The following is a 20,542-nucleotide window of genomic DNA, read 5'->3' as shown; positions in this document are numbered from 1 at the left end:
AAAGTAAAGTACTCATTTTGTCTCTTATGTATTGTAAGAACCAAGAGATATTTATTGCCAGTGAGCAAGTTCTGAAAGATCAGCCCTCCCTAGCACGGGTGAGTTCAAAGGACATTGGCTTCTGAAAATCACTGTTAAATTGGGAAGTTAATTACTTCTTTCACTATGTCTTTAAGATTCACTCTGGTCCTTTGGGAAGTGGTAAATTTGCTTCTTTTAAGAAAATTAATCATTCAGATTATATTTTCTGTTTATACTATCTTTTAAAGCATAGCTTTATGAAATACAGTGCTATTAAAAATCCATCCAAATACAAATAGCTAATAGAGACCAAATCCATGTTTACCCTCGTGTCAGTGGTGGTGATGTCAAAGTGGGCTCACTACATGGGTGTCTGTCACATGTTTTGTCCAGGGTCTCAGGACCTTGTTCTTCCACCCTGCAAGCCACACATTGTGACGGTGCCAACTAGCCTTGCTCTGACTAGTTCAGTGGTGCTCAGTATTGGCTAGAATGGTTTTTTGCCCCCAAATCTTTAATTATAAGACAGTATTAAGTAGGTCCTTATGTGAGATAGTAAAATGATTTTGGAGATTAATATGAACAGAAAATAAAATGATTTTGGTGATTGACTTGTACTCTGATTCTGGGTGGTAAAATTTGGGAACATTCTGTGAAACGTGAAGGTGTGCACAGTATGCTTTTTGTGTAAATATGTCTATGAATTGTTGTATTGCTTTGAATATTATAGAAGCTAATTAACATTTGTTTAGTGGGTGTATAAAAGTCATATTTTGGGTTAATTACCTTTTAAGAAGTTTTAAATATTAAAAAACTATTTTTTATTTCTGCTTTCTAAATAATATAGTGGCTGATATGTACCAGAGAAATTTATGGGGACTTAACTGTAGGAACTCAAAAATCTCAATAGATTTTGATATATTCTTGGGTAAACAAACCTTATTTTTCCAGGTTCCCTAAACCAAATGTGTTAAAATTATCTATCTATCTATTTTTCAGTAATTTGCTTTTTTGGTCTTAATAAACTTTTTCTAGGATTCCCACTTCAATTTTAAAGTGAAATATTTTTAACCAACACTTAAACTTTTTGTATGAGAAAGTTATTGCTAAATCTCATATAAACCTGCTATCTCATTTAAGAATCTCTCAAATTCAGCAAACCCTGAGCATCAGTCCTTGGTATTTATTTAGTTGATATGTTTTAAAATTTTTAATCTCAAATTATACGTAATGCTACCAAATTTTAATTCTCCTTTTCTTATGTGATTTATTTCTGTTGATTAGCATTCCTACTTCATTGCCCCTGATGTAACTGGACTCCCAACAATACCGGAGAGTGTAAGTTTTCTCTGTTTTTATTCTACTGATATTATGAAATTTATTTATTTTGGTCTCACTGTTTAAGGATTTCTTTGTAGAGAAATAGAAAACATTGTAACTCTCTGTGAGAAAAAATGAAAAAATAAAGAATAATGTTATCTCTTTTTCTTCTTTATGTATCTGCTACTTTACCTCCTGTAGATAAGACAAATTATGAGAAAAACGATTTCTACCATTTGAGATAGTTCAGTAGGATAGTCTGTGTTCAGTTAGGTCCTGAGATCCCCAGATTAGGCAGAAGAGAGGTCTCAGGAGATGACTCCTTTTGGCAGGGAAGGAACACGTGCAATGGGAAATATTTTCACGCAAATAGTTACTTTAGTGAAATGACCATAGTATTTAGATTCCTTGTATATATATATATATATATCTTTTCAGATTTTAGATGTTCTCTACTTGATTTCCTGATTTTTAATATAAGTAATACATGTTTTGTAAGGCTTGAAGGATACTACAAGAAATTATAAAATTGCTACAGTTCACATTTATTTAGAGTCCTGATTGTAGCCTTACTAGAAATATTTTCAGTGTTTTAGTAGTTATTACAAATTAAAATTCTGTAGAAAAGCTTACATGGATAAATAGAATTGACAAGTACACTTTTGGATGCTGTGTGAAAAGGAAGTATTTCCTTTCATAATTTTTTTCAGCTTCGTTTTGGAAAGATAAAATGAATTAGTAGAAATAATTCAATCAAAGTGAAGGAAACATCAACTTAAGGAATATGTATTATTTTCCTCAGAACTCTATTGTGCTTCCAAAAATGTTTTTGAACCTACTGAGTGTTTGGTTTCCAAAAGCACGTGGGTTATAAGTGAACGAACAAAGTCCAAGAAGACAATTGTAAATTTCCTAATTTCGAACCGAGACTGTCAGTGGTGTTTTTGGTACAGATGAGTCCAGTTAACTCCTGTGAGAGACTGCGTTCAGCTGCTCTTCACGTGGGCCTGGGATAGACCATCAAATCAGCAGGTCACATCCCAGGCTCTCAAGTCTTGTGCGAGTCCACCGTGGGCTGCGGGTGTCTGTTAGGTTTCCTGGAGGCTGACTCACCGCCTTGACTTATGCGCGCCTGCCCCCACATCAGGGTTGTTAATACAAGTCAGTCTCTTGCTTTAGCCTCTCCTCTTCTTACCTTTCTTAAATTTACTAATAAGCCGCTAATAGCTTGATTTAACAAACTTCACAAACGTTGCTGTGACTTTGGAAGTTTTAAAGAACCATTCTAAGGAAAAACTGCCACTGAGAATATACATTTTTACATCTCCATTAATATATTTTATTTTTAGAATGTCCTGTTTAGGGAAGAGGAAAAAAAAAAAGCAAGGACCTATACATAAGGCAGCATTCTGCATTGAGAAATAATTCCCCATCTAGAAATTATCTTTGAGATTATAGGAAAAATATTAACGTTGAATGACATAAAAGTAATTTTGTATTATGAAGACTTGAAATAGAAGGTGAGGTGTGCTTCAGCTAGAGAAAACAGGAAATGAATCTCTCCACCAAGTTCAGCATCACTCACTGTTTCCGTTTATGTGCCCTGCTGTGATTACTGGTTTGTTCTGGGAAGGTCTGTACCTCACAGAAATAGAAGAAACATTGGATTTCTTAGTTTCCTGCTCAACTAGAAGTTTTAGCCTTCTGGGTCATAGTGCACCTGGCACTGCAGTTTCAGTCTGTTGTCATCTCTCATTCAGTCTCTTTATCACTTGTTGCTTTCTGATGGGCTTAAGTTTGAGTACAGAAAATTAAAAATAAGTAAGAGGAGAGGATCTAAAAGTGAAAGTTAACGCAGCTTACCCCAGTTTTGTTCCTATGTGGGGAAAACAATTTGAAGTGTTAAGTCAAGGAATCAAATTAACACCAACTTTTATTTGGTTATAGTGGTATAAAGCAGGCCTGACATGGGATATAAATGAGATCTTCCTTAATAAAGAATCAAAGGTGGGCTTCCCTGTGGCGCAGTGGTTGAGAGTCTGCCTGCCGATGCAGGGGACGCAGGTTCGTGCCCCGGTCCGGGAAGATCCCACATGCCACGGAGCGGCTGGGCCCGTGAGCCATGGCCGCTGAGCCTGCGCGTCCGGAGCCTGTGCTCCACAGCAAGAGAGGCCACAACAGTGAGAGGCCCGCGTACAGCAAAAAAAAAAAAAAAAAAAAAAAAAGAATCAAGGGTCTGCTTTATAAACCCATCTCATCCTGTGGTTGCCTTATGCGTAGTCTATAGTTTCAGGCAATGATTTTGCCTGCTGGCTGATTGGCAAACAGAGGGAGACTCAAATGTATTTTCTGGAGCAGCAGTTCTCAAAGTTCAGTGTGTGTAAGAACCACTGGCAGTATTTTTTTAGAAAATGGATTCCTGGGGCTGTACTCTGAAGATTACCACTCAGCAGGTCTAGGTTGGGGCCCAAAAAACAGGCTTCATTTTCAGGTGCCTGGGGAGGGAGGGTGGGAAAGATGTGATGCTCTGATCACCCTCTGAGAATGTTTTCGTAGAGTAGGGCTATGTTTCAAATAATAGTAGAAGGCTACGTGCTCTGTGTGGCGGCAGAATAGAATTAAATTTAATTATTTTAATGAATACCACTTATTCTCCTAACATTGTTCGTACTTCAGACTCTGTGGCGAACGTATCAGATACTTTCCCTGTAACTTACACAGTTGTCTCTGGCTTGTGCAGAGGAACCTCACGGAGTACTTTGTGGCTGTGGACGCGAACAACATGCTGCAGCTCTACGCCAGCATGCTGCACGAGAGGCGCATCATCATCACCTCCGGCAAACTCAGCACCGTGAGTATCTCACACTCCCCTCCGCGCGGAAAGACCTGCAGCCCACGCAGAGGCAGAAATGCTCTGCGTGTGCTTACGAGACAATATCTACATACCCTTTTGATATATGGTTTTAATCTGGCTCTTGGAGTACAAAGGTCTGATTTATGGAAGGCCTTCGCGGGTGCATTAAGTCAGGTTAATTATTTTTTCTTATCAGAAGATGAGAGTTTTTTTTTTTCTTTTTTCTTTTTAACTCTCCAGAGTTCATTTTAGTGCCTTCTACCATCTAACGAATTCTTAAGAGCTATTATGAGATCTTTATTATTCACTTGAGGCTTTTTCCATTGGAGCTACTTGAAAGAAATCAAGGGGCCATGATAATAGCTGCTATCCTAACCTGGTAATAGGTAGATTCATCTTTGTTGCCAAGTAGTGGTTTGGGAGTGGGTTCTATAATAGTTCTGATTTGGAGGCGCTCTTCAGACTGATAATAACTTAAAAGTCAAAATAGCGTGTTTTTTAAATCACAGGTTTTATGCTACTCACTGAAATGTTTTTCTGGAAGGTCTTCATTACTGTGGTAAAGGCAGGGAGAATAGAGTTTTCTTGGGTCATAGAAAAACATTCAGAAGTATTTTGCTAGATTTTCTAATTTTTTTCACTTTGAGCATTAATATTTTAATATTTTTGACCTAAAAATTTTAATATAAATGTAAATATAGTTTTGAGTAATGTATGAGATATTTATTAAAAACATTATTTAATATTTCATGAATTAGCTTCCTTGAAATTTGGCTAACTGATAAAAATAAGATAATACCTATGTTTTGTTCTCTGATAGTAGAAATAAAAACCTTATTCTACAAAGTTTTAGTATTTTAGAGCAGAAGGAGCTTCAGGATTTCTCTAGGGCATCTCTTTAGGGTGTAACAATGAGAAAGGTGTTGATATTTTCAGAGAAAGGTTAAATGGCTACCCCAAGGCCAAATAAGATAGTTGGAGACAGGTAATGTGAAACTGGGTCTCCTGATGCTAATTTTGGGTTATTTGCATTACTCTAGAGTTGAAAAAATACAGTTTTGAGATTTTGAAATGCAATAATGATATGCCCACTTTTCAAAAAAAATTGAAAATACATTATTTTACACATTGAAAAACAAGTTATATGCATTTGAAGGAGTAAGTGTGGAGAAATGATGTAGTTCAATCAGAGAATAAGTGCTAGTCAGTGATGCAGGTAATTATTTGCATTTTCTTAAAGTGATGTTAAGAAATTCAATCTGAATTATTTGGTACTTCTTATATATTTGCTTTTCTGCTGTGCTTAACTTACCGTTGAGGTAAAATCATTCTTATTTATCCTCCCCTTCTCTTCCTCCTCATCACGTTTTTTTTTAAACTACATTATCTTTGGTTACACTGACATTTCCTGCATTTATTTATTAATTTATTTCTTTCTTAGCTGCGCCACACAGCTTATCCTCATCACTTTTTTAAGCCAGTTTTTTCAAGATTATAAAGAATATTTCTATATGGATGTTGTCCTGAAGATTAAACAGATTGTACAAGCTATCTTGGAGACCTAGGAGCTAAATTCCTATCAAGATTAATTCATGTAACATATTTATTATGCACCTACTATGTGCTTGCCACTTTCTAGGCACTGAGGATTGAGCAGTAAGCAAAGCAAAGTCCAAACACTCTTGGAGCTTATATCCAACTGGTAGAGAAGATGAAGACATGAATGAAGAAATAGCTGTTATGTCATATGGTGCTGAGTACCAAGAGATGAGGGAGAAAGTGAGTGTGAATCTGGGGTGACAGGTCAGGGGCAGATTTCAGTTTTGTGTAGGGAGGTCAGGGAAGCCTTCTCTCATGAGGTGGTGTTTGAGCAGAGGTCCGAAGGAAGTGTGGGCGTGAGCGTGTAAGCTGGTCTGTGTAGGGAAACATTAGAAATAAATGTGATGGAAAGCAGTATGGAGGTTCCTCAAAATATTAAACATAGAACTACCATGTGGTCCAGCAATTCCACTCCTGGGTTTTTATCCGAAGAAAACAAAAACACCAATTCAGAAAGATATCTGCAACCCTATGTTCATTGCAGCCTTATTCACAATAACCAAGATATGGAAGCAGCTTAAGTGCCCATCATAGACGAATGAATAAAGAAGATGTGGTGCATATATACAATGGAATATTAGCCACAGAAAGGAATAAAATCTTGCCACTTGTAATAACATGGATGGACCTTGAGGGCATGATGCTAAGTGAAATAAGTCAGACTGAGAAAGACAAATACCATATGATCTCACTTATATGTGGAATCTAAGAAAACAAAGCAAACAAATGTAACAAAACAGAAACAGACTTATAGATACAGAGAACAAACAGGTGGTTGCCAGAGGTGGAGGTGGGGTGGGAGGATGGGCAAAACAGGTGAAGGGGGCTGAGGCACCGACTTCCAGTGAGAAAATAAATAAGTCACAGGAATGTAATGTACAGCAGGGGGAACATACTGAATAATATTGCCAAAACTCTGGCGACAGATGGTAACTAGACTTAATAATGCTGATCGTTTCGTAATGTATAAAAATCCCAAATCACTGTATTTACACCTGAGAATAATATAATATTTCAAGTCAATTATACTTCAATTAAAAAAGGAAAGAAATCTGAATATATGTAAATATTTTGTAAAAACATTTTTTGGTAGGTATTGTAAAATGTTGGTGTTTCTTTTTGTTGTAATTTGTAAACACCTCTTAATGGCTAGGTAACCTCTCTTCCACTCAGTTTCTTCACATTTAAACTGGGAACATGGGAGTGATACTAGTTTTAATCTCATAGGGTTGCTTTAAAGATTAAGGATATGTGTACATGCACACACACATATGTGTATATATGAAGTGCTTAGAATTTTATCGGCATAAGGTTAAATGATTATCAGCTATAAATTTATAATAATCTGGATCTGAAGTTTAGAGTAAAAATGAACATGCCTACCCTTTAACTTTGTTTGAATTAGAAAATAAATGATTTTAATAAAGGCTTGGTATTAGTCAGGGAGTTGTTTCTTTTTTTTTCTGCACGAACCTGTGTCCCCTGGATCGGCAGGCGGACTCTCAACCACTGCGCCACCAGGGAAGCCCCCAGGGAGTTGTTTCTTATATTTGAGGTCAACGTAATAGCAGTTGTTTATGAAAGTTCCTGAAAACTTGGTGGTGATGTCACCTCTCAGTTAACAGCTTTGTTTTGGTTCACCATCTGGGGCAGTAGGACTGATAAAAGAAACATAATTCAAGTTTGCTCTCATGATCTCCTCACCCTCCTTCTGTAGGGGAAGCTGCTTCACTTGAATCTAGCTTGAAAAATTCATGTATATACACACATGCGTGCTATAAATTCCACGCCCAGTAATGTTTAAGGTCAAAGACTAGTACCATAACATAAATTAGAAGTAAATATTTTTTAGAAACCGTTTAGTGGAACCTCTGAAACGACCAAGGAAGGAATAGTTAACGTATCAATGAATTGAGGTTAAGACTACTGCCAGTGAAGCTTTTTACATCCTTATAGGATTTTATGTACCACAAAGACTATAATGTACTTAAAATTAATGCAAGAAATTGTGTTTTACCTGGTTTTCACTTTTTAATCTGTGGCCAAATTTTTAATTATTGGAAGAGCATGTATAAGTTCCTCGCATTTATAATTTTGTTATAGTTTTGGGAACTTTGGATTTATACTTTGATATGGTCATAATTTTATTAGAATCATATCTGTCAACTGTATAGCTAGCCGGGGGTTTTACTGGTGATACCCTGACAAATAATGAGCTACCCGAGTGTTCCTTCCTCAGATATTGTGTGTAGTTAAAATTATAATTTGTAATTATCTTTATAGCGATAAACTTTAAAATAAAAAAGTTTTGAGCTGTGTTAGCAAAAGTATCAAGAGTATTGTTATGTTTTAAAATTTTTCGTGGGTTTTTCCTCCTTATAGTAAAATGTATTTTGTTAGGACTCACTATTATATTTTTCCGTGTTTTGAGTTGAATGAATTGGAATGTCATCGGTTTTGTGTTTATCCTACTGATGTGTACATTATCCGGTACACACGGAAGGGTTCCTGGTAATCCTGAACAAGAATGTTGATTTTGTACCTGCCGTAGGCAGGTCCTAGAGGTTTAAGCCCCAAGTGAATAGCAGACTAGCAGGACATCGGCCCAGAGTCTCATGTATTCAAAGCAAAGGAATAAATCATGATATTACAAGGGTGTATCAGTTGACTTTTTGCTGTTTTGTGACCAGAGGTAGGGAAGGATTGCTGTTTAAAGCCGTGTCATCGGCTCTCAAGTCAGTCAGGCACGAAGCCTTGTCAGGTGCTCTGTAATTGTCCCCCAGACGTTCTCTAGCTAGTCAGCTGGGGCCGTGCGTTTTGTTTCCAACACTGAGCTGGCCAGCGTCTGACAGGAGCTCTCGTCATCCTGTCAGTGATGTGTTAACTAGAGTGTATCTTTGTGGCCTTTTGGAAGCAGGTACAAGAGATGCTCTCTTTAGAGCAGATGTCTGAGTGTTAGCTCCCATTTTGACCAATATTTAGTTGGTAGATATCACCCTCTTGGAGTCTGTAAGCACATTAGTTACAGAGATGTGATTGTGTAGTCCGTGTCCTGTCTGGACTGCTCAGAGCAAGCAGTGTGCTGTGAGTGCAGGAATTGTGCTAATACACTGTCATCTCTTCCTTTGTTATAGTTGCCCCCAGGCATTTAAGCATATGCTTTTCTCCTCTTCCCTCATTAATACCATCAAGGGCCTATGCAAAAAGAAATCTTGTGATCCGCGGAAAATCAGCTATTAAAATGTAGATGTTATAGGTTGAGTTAGATTGAAGGGGAATCCGCAGGATTTTAACCTCTCCATCTGGATTTTACGTATTCTTGACTTGTCTCTTAGTAGTGCCACCTATCAGCATTTAATCTGAAACCGGCAGCACAGAGAATCTTTCTGGAGATTAAGAACTGAACAGTTGGTGCGAGAACAAAGATTACCCAGATCTACTCCCTGCTTCAGATTATTGCAGTGTATTTTTCCCCCTTATGATTTTAAAGCTGCAGCAGCATGGTGCAGTTAAAAATTATTATCAAGACCTCTCAGGGAGAGAGAATCTAGGAACAATTTTTGGATTTTTAATTCTTCCCAAAGCCCATAGCAACCACTTATGTCAGCCGAAACTGCAGACAGTGACTCTACTTACCATTGTGTTATTTGACTTAGATACTGCTCTTCAGAACATTGCATTTTCATTCACTGCTAAGTGGATGTGGCTGGAGCGTGGAAATGGGACTATTGAGGTTGGTCATGTGACACTTTGTGGGACGATTTGTGTGGAGGAAACGTCTAAGACGGGAAAAGCTGCAGGTGTTTGTATCTTCTAACTCTTGAGGTGATAAGAGCTGTTTTTCATAGAAACGAGCACAGTAAAGGTTAGAACCATGGTCGATATGTGTGTGTGTATGTGGGTGCAGTAAACTTAATCTTCTGAACTGTGGATATCAGAGAGAAAAGTATTTAAAATATAATAAAATTTTCACTAATTATGGTATGAAATATGAAATGTTCATCTGATGCTGCAAATGCCAGGGTAGAAACATGTCTCTTTAACAAGTAAAAATGTATCTCTTTGATTGCCTTTTTTGACACTAGTGTTTTTAAATAATAATAATTATGCCAATGGTAAAGGTTTCTTTGTAAATTCTGAAGTTGATAAATTAGAGGATAATTTCCATATAGGCCTTTGTCTTAAAAAAAAAGATTTGTGTTCAGCTGTTTTCTACTAGAAATTTTTAATTTTTAAAAAAGTCTATGCCAAAATTGTAATTCCTTGGGGGAAAAGTTATCAGTACATCTTAAACTCTTTCAGCTTCATGAATTTCTCTTGCTATATTGACTCTTGTCCAATCTGTACAGGAACTTGGTTTGCTATCTTTTGGCCTTCACGTAGTCCTAAGGAGAAAACATACTCCTTTCTTCCCATGGCAGGTGGTTTCTTTGTTCATTCATTGAATCACTCCTCATCTATGGCTCACCTAACTCATGCTAGACAGTGTTCTACATACACAGGCAAGGAAACGAGGTCACAGCCTCTGTATCAGTCTGGGTCCAGTCAGGAGAGAGAAACTACAGTCATCTGAACGATGCAAGTTGAATATAAAGAATTTAAGACTGTCATGTGAGATCGGGGTAACAGGGAGGGGCTGCGGGAAGTGCCGGGAGCTGTGAAGAACCTGGCATAGTAGGTATAAAGCAGCTACGAACCTGAGGGGAGCTGGGGATCTGTGCCCAGAGAGCCCACTGCTCTGGAGTCACTGGGAGAGGCCGCTCCTCCGGGCTGTCTCGCCGGAGACCCCCCGCCCCGCCGGAAGCCAGCTGAGGGGAGGGTGGCACCAAGGGAGGCTTCCGGCTGCCGGGCGCTGCTGACGGTGGCGCTTCACCCACCAGGTGCAGGAGAAGCCTCTGTGCCACAGCCGCCGCGCACCGCGGGGGCCACAGGCACCCTGCCCGGAGCTGCCGAGGCGAGCCGGGGGCCCCCGGCCCCTGCGGCCTGCAGGGCTGAGTTGCTGTCACACGGCAGCCTGGCAGCCACCCACCGTGCTTGGCGAGCTCCAAGGGGGACCGCCTGGTGAGTAGACTGGGGCCAGGACGTCAAACCCTGTCTTCCCGAAATGTCGCTTCATTGTCTTCTCCGGACAAAGCTTAGCATCGTGCCGGCTGCTAAAAGGAAAAGATATCGAAAGGGCACAGATTTATTTTCTCAGATCTGACAAAGAGGGGTAGACTTGAGGGTGAGAGGCAGTAAATCGGTAACTGGTACAGGCCACCCCTTTGGATGCTCATCCTCCATTGACACCCTCTAAATCACTTGCACTTCCTGAGCAACAGCAAAACAAAGCTCTGTGTCTGCCTAATGAGATGTAGCTGCAGTACAGACGTTTTCACCCTTTCCCCCAAATGGGAAGCAGCACAGTGCCGAGAGTCATGTGTCCATCTCTTCAATTACAATTACATTTAATTTTCTGTTAACTACTAACAACATATATGTAAGATAAAGATGAGACAGAGAAGAAAAAGTGGTCAGCAGATAAAAATAAACATAGGAAAATTAAAAATATGGAAAGCTACTACAGCCCTTGTTTATGTAACTGCTCATGAGACCATAATTGATATTTCTGACTTCCTTCTTTCATTACCTGTTCCACAGTCCCCTCACCTCAGCCAGAGCCTCAGCTGGTTGGATTTTTTTTTACCTGGTTTAATGATATAAACTTTCATTTCCAAAAGATCTGGATCCTCGATAGTTCTGTTTTTTGTTTTTTGTTTTTGATTGCCGTCGTTTCCCGTTAACATTTACTACCAGGCGTGGAAGTACCAAGATGCATCCCAGAGAATTCCATGGTTGCAGACATAGTCCTGCCTGCCTGTTGTGTAAAAACAACCCGACTTACTTCTGGTTATTGAGATCAATCATTCCAGCCAGTAGATTAACCCCAATTTTTAGCCTGTTGATTCAATGGCCAGGTGGCAGTCACATCTTCTGGTTCAAGTGGAAGCATTCCACTGTTGGGAGGTCAGATCCCCAAGCCAAAAGCACCCTGCATGGCTGGGGCAGGAATTAGAATTTCTGCAAGTGGACTGTTAAGAGTGATGATGAGAGGGCCAACCCCACTCCTACCCCTTGACTCCCGGTCCCATGGATTCTGGCTTTGGGAGAAACAGCGCTGCAAAACGGTTTCTGATTCAAAGCGTATCCTGCATCATGTTAAACAGAGCCCCACCCTTTAAGGGTGTTCTTTCCCAACTGGCGTCATAACTGAGTCGTCCGTGAGCCATTCCACCTTTTGATTAGGCCAGCAGCTTCTAGGTTATAAGTGTAGGCCAGAGTAGCTGAGTTCATGGACATGAGCCTCTTGCTCTACTTTGCTGTTACATGAATACCTTGATGAGATCCAGTGCTTTATGGAGTGCCGTGCTGACAGGTGTGTTATTCTGTGAGTCTGATGGTGGTGGTGCTGGCAGAAGGATTATGGCAGAGAAGACGAGTCCTTACCCAGAATATTTATTCCAGTGAGGGTGAACCTAATCAAGCCTCCTTCTTGATGGAAGAGGTTCAGTATAATTAACCTGCCACCAGGTAGTTTACCTGATTGCCATGGGAGATGGCTCCCTAGACACGTTCTGCTGCAGAACCACCTGAAGAAGGTGCCAGGTGTTACTGCTGGGTACTACTGACCAGTGCCCTACAAGAGCCAGGCCCCGGAGATGCACAGGCCCTGCAGGAGCCTGCCCCAGAGCACACGGAACCAGGAAGCCACAGTCCCATCCTCCTGCAGTGCGTCTCCTGTGTCCTCTGCAGACAGAGCTCACTCTGTCCTCTGTCTGGTAAATACTTCAAGGGCCCAGATCCATTGTCGCAGATGGGTGGCAGAGAGTGAACTTGGATCTGAGAGGCATAAATTGAAGGCACAGCTTCCATGAATCTCATATTTTGTTGTGATTTACTATGATAAAATAGTGTAATGGAAAGAGTAAAAACTAGTTAACCACTTGAGAAGAAAAACATAGATCTTTATTTTGAAGGAGATATTTGACATTGGTAGAGTTTTCCAAACGTGGAGTATAAGGGTATTTATTTATTTGGTATCGATAAATATTATTATTTGCCAGGTAGTGGGAATTTCAAAGTTATTAACTTATGATTCTCTAGAATCGTAATAAATAATAAATTATATAGTGTCAATCAAGGCCAGTCAGTGTGACTAGAACTCTGATGTGGGAAATATAGGAGGGAAGGTGGTAGATTAAAGAGTTGACCTCAATATTACGCCTGGTTCTTGGAAGAAATTTGTGATTTGTCTAGGAGATATATACTTGTGTGTGTGTGTATGTGTGCGCAAATAGAGTGACAGAGAGAAGTCATGCTACAAGATGTAGTTGGAGAGATAGCAGTGGCCAGATTGTGAAGAACCGTGTTTGTTAAATGAAGGGGTTTGGATTTTATCCAACAGATTGTGGGGAGGCAAATGAGGGACATGCTGTGACCAGTTTTGTTTTGGGGAAGAGAAGCTGGTGGCATTAGAAAAAATAAAGTAGGAAAACTCTGACAGCTGTCTTGTTAAAAGGCAGTCACAGTAAGTAGAAAAAGAGGCGACCAGCTCCTGAGCTAACAGTGACCATGAAAGGTAGATGGAGTTGGGTTTTAGAAGCATGGCTAATAAGGAAATGTCTGTTGGATGTAGAGTCTGCTTGAAAGTAGGTAAGTAAGAGGGAGAAGTTTACAGTGACACACAAAGGACAAATATTCGTCAGCTATTTCCTTAGTGTCTGATATATAATGGGGGCAGAGCCTGATGTCATTTGCTACTAGTAAATTGTAACTCTGTAAAGTGTGTGTGTGTGTTTATGTATAGATGTATATATTTACAAGTGTTTGATATGCCTGCTAAATATACATATGTGTACGTTAAGTATATATGGGAATATTATATACAATTTTAATGATACAGCATATGATATATATGTACAATTATTCATTCTCATTTAAATACCTGTAATTTACAAATAGTTCACTTGTAAGGATTCAGAAGTCCTTTGGGGCTGCTTGCGGTTGTCTCTTTCAGTTGCTGGTGGTTTGCCATTAGTTTTGTTCCTGGTGAGAGGTATTTTAAGTTATGATTTTCAGAGATGCCTACTATTTAAAACAGTGCGTTCAGTCCATTAGACTTTATTTATTGGTTATTTGGAATATGTCCCCAAATGTGGTAGTAGTGTGATTATATCAATAATGTCTTCTAAAATTAGAGATTCGTTTTTCAGTTCCTGACTACTCACCTGAAAAATTGGATGACTTCATATAAGCCATTTTTTCCTTTTATCCTGAAGTTTATTATATAAAAAATGAAAGAATTGAACAAGAATGATTTCTAAGGTTTTTCCTAATTGTTAAATTTAGTGATTCTTTAACTGTACTGTTCATTTCTTAAATAAATGCCTTATTTTAAAATATATGGTTTTTATAGAATTCACACGAACGGTCCTCTAGAATCCAGGGTCTAGAAGTCTGTGTGGAGAGAAGATAGATACATTTGAGCTGTGTTACAGTGTCAGACGCTTGAAAGTTGTGGAAAACTAGACGGGCCTCTTCTCCAGGAAAAGCTAAACTGCTACAGAATTGGCTTGAAGACGTGAACTAGAGAGCAGTAAATTCAGTGATGGGGAAAGTCATGTGGCGGGGGGAGTGTTTGAAGGTGTTGACATTTATGTGCAGTGTGGCAGCTACAGGAATTCAGAATTGAGGTGGGGTCGGTATGACAGGCATGGTGCCTGTTGAGGCTCACTAGAGTGAAAGCTCCTTGAGGGCAGAGGCTTTGTCTCCTTGGCTGATTATTCTGTCCCCAGCACCAGCAGCGGTGCCTGACACATGTTTGGGGCCCCACATCTAGCTGTGTGATCTTGGGCAGGTTGGTTCAACTTTGCCTTGGTTTCCCCATGTGTCAAATGAGTGAAAGAATGAGTACATGGAAGAAGCAAGCAAGCAAGAAAATATTAGAATTGTTTGGCTCGGAAGAGCTAATTAACCAGTGACCAACCGTGAGATGAGCAGAACTTTCCAAGGGACTTGGATATGATGCAGAGAGGTCAGGATGAAGTTTAGTAATGAAGCAGCAGAATTTACCATCCTAAAGGGATGGAGAAAGAGAATGAAATATAAGCTGATACTTTAGTATAAAAAAGTATTGAAAAAGAAAAATGTACAGCCAAATACTGTCTTTTTTCATGATATAAAATGGCTATTTCTGTAAACATTTCTTTACAACTATCACTTAATTTGAGTGTCAGAATTTTGCTCAAGTAAGAATATCTTATAGTGGGGATAGCTTTGTGGTTTTCAAATACTGTGCTGCTACCTTTTTTGTCCTCAACTTTTAAACGTGAATGTAAATTAAATGTGTTGAAACAGATAGTTTTTTTATGCTTTCCACTGAAATTTTTTTCATTCCACAAGGAAATTTATCACGTTCATATCTGCAGCAGTTTATTCTGTGTACCTTTAGGTATTTATAGTGCTTACATTTCTGAAGTAAACATTGATTCAGTTAAAAATCAAATGAAGTCTCTAATCAATATTTCTTGGATTTTGTGCATAAATACATTCTTAGGGGACATAAATCTGCCCCTCAGTAATTCATATAGAACTTTAGTTGAAGGCAGTGGGACTCCTACATTAAAATGAGGCAGAATCTGGCTAAGAGATACACAGAGACTAGAACAACAGGAGTGGCGGTGCGTCAGGATGAGATCTTTACTTGTAAAGCGTGTGAATTAGAATTGTGCTGTTTTCCGTCGTGGTCATCACACTCGATGGATCGTTTTCCTGTCGTCTCCTTGGAAATCTGATAATGTGGTTTTATTCTTCTCAAAATAGATGTCTACTGAATTGCTTAAAACGTTGCTTAGTTGTATTAGTAGGCTGATCTCCTCAGTAAATATATAGTTCAAGAACAAGGTATAAATGAGATTCCATATCACAAAGGGAAAGAACTTTGGTTTGGCTTCCAACTAAATATACTCGCAGATGCAGATTGAGATGATAACTGGTAGAATTTTTATCAAGTATCTTATCTTTGTAACATTTTTCAGAGAATCTGCTCTCCTGGTTTCCTGCTGAAGGCGCAGACTGTGATGCCTGGGAAAGTTTTGTAAATTGCATCTCTATCCTAGATCCTGAATTTTTCATTTAAAGGTCAACTGTTCTTGTCTGTCTGTTCAGTCAGAGGCTCATTCTCCACTATATAATTAGGATAAAATATTTTCAGCCAGTATGTATTATTCAAAGCCTTACAATGAATGGGGATTTTGAATCTTTGTATATCAAAAGGCAGGTTAATATACTGGTTTTTGTACTCTGGAGCCTGCTGGCGTTGGTCTCCTGGATTTGCCACTTGCCAGTTGTGTGATCTCAGGCAATTGGTGTAACTTTGCCACAGTGTCCTGATCTGTAAAATGGGAGCAGTGATAATACTGCCTGTTTCATAAGGTGGTTGTAGCATTAAATCTGAGTATGTCAAGTGCTGAGAATAGCGCCTGGCACAGAGCTAGCATCCTATAAACGTTTGCCCTCGTAACTGTTGTCCGTGAGAGCAGCTCCCTTAGACCTGTGGCCAGAACGGGAAGCTCTAGGTGCCTTTATTCCACCACTAAGCTCACTGTTGCCAACCTCTGTTGTCAGGTTTCTCCCTCTGATTTCACAGTTCTTGTCTCTTTCACATGGTTTTCATATGTACTTATTTTACAGTTGTACTATATGGGAAATAAATATCCCAGTGATTTTATTTTGTGTTAGTCCACGCTTTGGGTCTGAATCAGTTCAATATATTGAGTGTGCTCTGTGAAATTATATGTGTGTTTAAATATTCCTATGCCATTTAACGAAGATTTTTTTTCTTTAACCTTTATTTGGTACATTTTTTGCTTTATTTAGTACACTTCATTTTTATTCAATGATAGCAATGTATAAGTCCTTCAGTTTCAAGGATGTTATGCCAGGAACATGTTCTAACCCAAACACCGAATCTTCTTCTCTCCTCTCCCCTGCTTTCATGAAGAACAGCTTATGTGGTGTTAGAAAAACAGCTGACAGAATGTCAGAAGAGCGCCGTGGGGTTCTAGCCCTATCATGAACCTATCATAGAATTTTGGGTAATTCTGATCCAAAGAAATATGATTAGCATTTCCCTTTAAGCTTAAAGGTTCAATATTTCATAAATAACCTAAAAGTAAGAAGTTTTTCCTTCTTACTTGGCTTATAAATTGATCTCATTTCTTTTTTTTTAATTGACATGTAGTTGATTTATAATATTATACTAGTTTCAGGTGTACAACATAGTGATTCAGTATTTTTATAGACTATACTCCATCTGATCTCATTTCTTTATAGAACTTGATTCTGCAAAGCAAACTTCTAAAGTATGTTGTTTATTTTCCTTAATTTGCAAAGTTCTGGAAATGTTCTAGGTAAATGATTTGTTGTGACAGTTAGCACTGTGTTCAGAGGTGTGGACAGATCTTATCCAGAATGAAATCTGGCGTCTTTGCTGTGTCCCAGGAGGCTCTTCAGTTCCGACCTTGCTTCCTCTCTGACCTCAACTCCTGCTGTTCTCCCGTTTAATCTAATCAGCCGACCCCCTACTACTCCAAGAAGGTGCCAAGCCTGCTCCCACCTCAGGACTCCTGAATGCCCTTCTCCCCAAGTGCACCATACGTGGCTCCCATATTTCAGTCAGGTCTCAGTGCAGATGTGGCCACATCAGAGTTTGTCCCTATGCTCCTGTCTAGAATAGCCCTTCTGCTCTTACCCTGCTTTAGGTTTCTTCATAAAATTTACCTCTGACATAATATGTGTTTCACTTGTTTATTGTTTGCTTTCCCCACTGATATGTAACTTGTTCTGTTCTGTGTCCCTATTGCTTAGTAGAGATTTATGATGGTACATGGCAGGTACTCAAAAACTCTGTTGAATTAAGCAAGTAAATTATTATAATGTCTCCAATTTCACAGTTACCTAATGTGCTTTTAAGCTTTTAGAGATTATGTTTAGATAGATTTAGAAGGTGGATCTGAATTATAGTCTAGTTAAAATGTTCTGTTAACCACCCGTATGGAAAAAACAATTCTTAATTATTACTAAAAATACAAAATGTTAGAATTGATCTGATCCAAGAGTAGAGAATGTTAGATCTCTCAGAGACGGGGTTTATAGATCATCTAGCATATATTTCTTATTTTAAAGATTGGGAAACTGGGATCTGGTTATATTTGCAGGTGTGCCAGAGTGGCACAGCCTCTTAGTGGCCAGTCCCTAACTTTTGTCCACGATGTACTTCATTGTTCTTACCTTATACAACTTGCATATAACTGTTTAATTTCCTAGTAAATTTATTTTTTCTTAATTGTATTTTTTTTTTTTACTTACAACTTTACTATCTCCTCTACAAAGTATATGCTGTAATAGTATCTTCTCTATTTTTTAAATCACATAGTTATTACATGATGCTAGGTGTGTAAGGGAGATCTTCTTTGGTAGGTTTCTGCCTTCTTTGGAAATCTCCACTTGGATGTCTCATAGTTAACAGAATCAATATTTGTGAGAGCACATTCCTTACAGTCCCACCTGAACCTGACACTTTTGTTATATTTCTTTAAATAATTCGTCCTGGTCGCTTAGGCCAGAAACTGAGGTTTGGGGCCGGGCAGGGATGTGGGATGGGTAGTATTTTTACCTCTCCCTGTCACTGATCCCCTGCATCTAAGAAGCTAACGAATCCTGTAGAGCTTCCTTCTTTCCTGGTAGATCTTGATCAGCTGGCATGACCCTCTGCTGAATGGTGGCCTTTGCAGAAAGTTTATGACTTTGCTTCTCGTTGCAGAAATCATCCTCTAAGAAACCAGTCAAATTCATCAGATGATATTGTGCCTTATTAGTGAGAAATTCATAACTTCACTTAAGGATAACCATTAAGGGCATAGGGAAACAGCTGTAGCATTTAATAGAGTGCTTTGGACTCTGGGTGTGCCTAGTAAAATAAGTTACTATTATTATCATTCCTCATTTTGAGAATGCATTTTTTCCCTCTTGTTACACTGTTAATTATTTTCTCAACAATAAGAAAGAATACTTTCCTTTTTAAAACGGTTTTAAATGAGCTCTTTTAAAAGCCATCTATCTGCAGATGGAGAAATTGAGTAAATTAACTGCCTTTCACAGCTACATAAGTGCTTTTAGCCCATCAAGTTACACTGAAGCATTTAAAGTTACCTCATTTACAACCAGCGAGCACATGCAAGCTCTCTAAGAATTGACACAACTGAGATCAACCCCATTTTCATTTCCCTCTAGTTCAAATATGTGAGAGAAATAAATCTGGTCCGTAATTGTTACATAGAAGTACCTGAATGCCTCCTAGTGGTATACTGTATGCTCTAATTAAGGAATTTAAAAAATAATATTTATTGAAGGAATAGTATAGATAAAATATTAAAACTTCGAAGTGCAAAGTAATAAAATCCTTTAATGATAGCATTCTAAATGGAACAAATAAATTTTTTTGCCGTATAAAATTAATTAAAAATCTTAACTGGAAAAGAAATATAATACATATGACGAAGATGAAAGTACTTTTAGTCAAAATTTTTATGTTTTTGGTTCAGATTAGATTATTTCAACTGACTTTTAAAAAATCTAGTGGAACTATTTTACACTTAAATATAGACAAATGTTGCTGTTAAGATTGAGTTACTTTGTTTACATTTATCCTTTTGAATTAATTTGATTACTATGTATAAATTTTAATTTCTTTGTATAATAAAATAGAAATAATGGTTTATAGAAATTTTGTGGTGCATTTTCAGAGGGTTTTGTTTTTTAATTCTGATTTTCAAGTTAAATAAAATGACTTATTCAGTAAATGTCTTGAAAATGCAGACTATAGCAAAACTTTAAAATGAAGAATGCTGATTTAATTATTGCTTTAAATGCTAAAGAAATGACTCAACACATACAGAAATATAATTTAAAATGTAAACGAAGTCAGAGAAAGAATTCTGATGAGGGTCAGTAGGAGGGAGGAAAAAAAATAGCGATATCCCTTTGCTAAGCATTAAAAAATATTTAATTAGCCGCTTGCCAAAACAAAACAATTAAAATGGCAATTACCTTTAAAATAGCATCAGTGTATTTGCAGCTGTTGTGATATAAAGCTAGGAAACACGATGTTAATCTGAAATGAACAGTTTAAATATGAAATTATGATATCCTTGGCTTCCTGTGGTACAGCTGTCAAGCTTGGGCAGCTCGCTGGTCAATAGTGACATTCTCCGTGTCAGTGAGCAGAGTCTCCTGATACCGTCACCCGCGGTTCACACGTTGCTGAAGCTCCAACTGTCGAACGTTGAGTCCCCTGGTGATACTGCAGCTTCCAGACTCTCCTGACTGGCTCATGTTTCATTCTTTGGCAATTTGCCCTAATGATATCCCCCAGGAGCTTTCAGCCTCTCCTCCTTCCCATATTGCATCGTGGTGTATTAATCTGAGTGAGTGCAACCTGGGCGGCACACACTGTAATTTCCTACGGTTCCTTCTAAGATGCTCGCCTAATTTTTCAGGTTTCCTTTTATATGTTCTAAGTTTTGCCCCCAAACACTATATTTTCAGGAAGTTATAACTGTCCACGTAAGATGCCCAAGAAGCTACTTTGCTGCTTATGTGTTTTTCAGAGGGCCTTCTGAAACATGAGGCTTTTTGCAGGCAGAATTG

At 38.5% G+C, this 20,542-nt stretch overlaps 1 protein-coding gene across 3 annotated transcripts in view; it reads left to right on the top strand.

Annotated features, from left to right (window-relative positions):
* DENND1B (DENN domain containing 1B) overlaps positions 1 to 20,542 on the top strand; it is a 252,903-nt gene that overhangs the window by 120,496 nt on the left and 111,865 nt on the right. For 2 of the 3 annotated variants that reach the window (XM_067729827.1, XM_067729824.1), the window contains exons 8-10: positions 39 to 98; positions 1,306 to 1,359; positions 4,082 to 4,192. In XM_067729827.1, the coding sequence (XP_067585928.1) occupies positions 39 to 98; positions 1,306 to 1,359; positions 4,082 to 4,192 (225 nt within the window). The remainder of the gene's footprint in view (positions 1 to 38; positions 99 to 1,305; positions 1,360 to 4,081; positions 4,193 to 20,542) is intronic. The other variant, XM_067729825.1, reaches the window with a different exon arrangement.

Source organism: Pseudorca crassidens, chromosome 2, assembly GCF_039906515.1.
Source record: "Pseudorca crassidens isolate mPseCra1 chromosome 2, mPseCra1.hap1, whole genome shotgun sequence".
NCBI classification, from domain to species: Eukaryota; Metazoa; Chordata; class Mammalia; order Artiodactyla; family Delphinidae; genus Pseudorca; species Pseudorca crassidens.
This window is presented reverse-complemented; position numbering and strand designations above follow the sequence as displayed.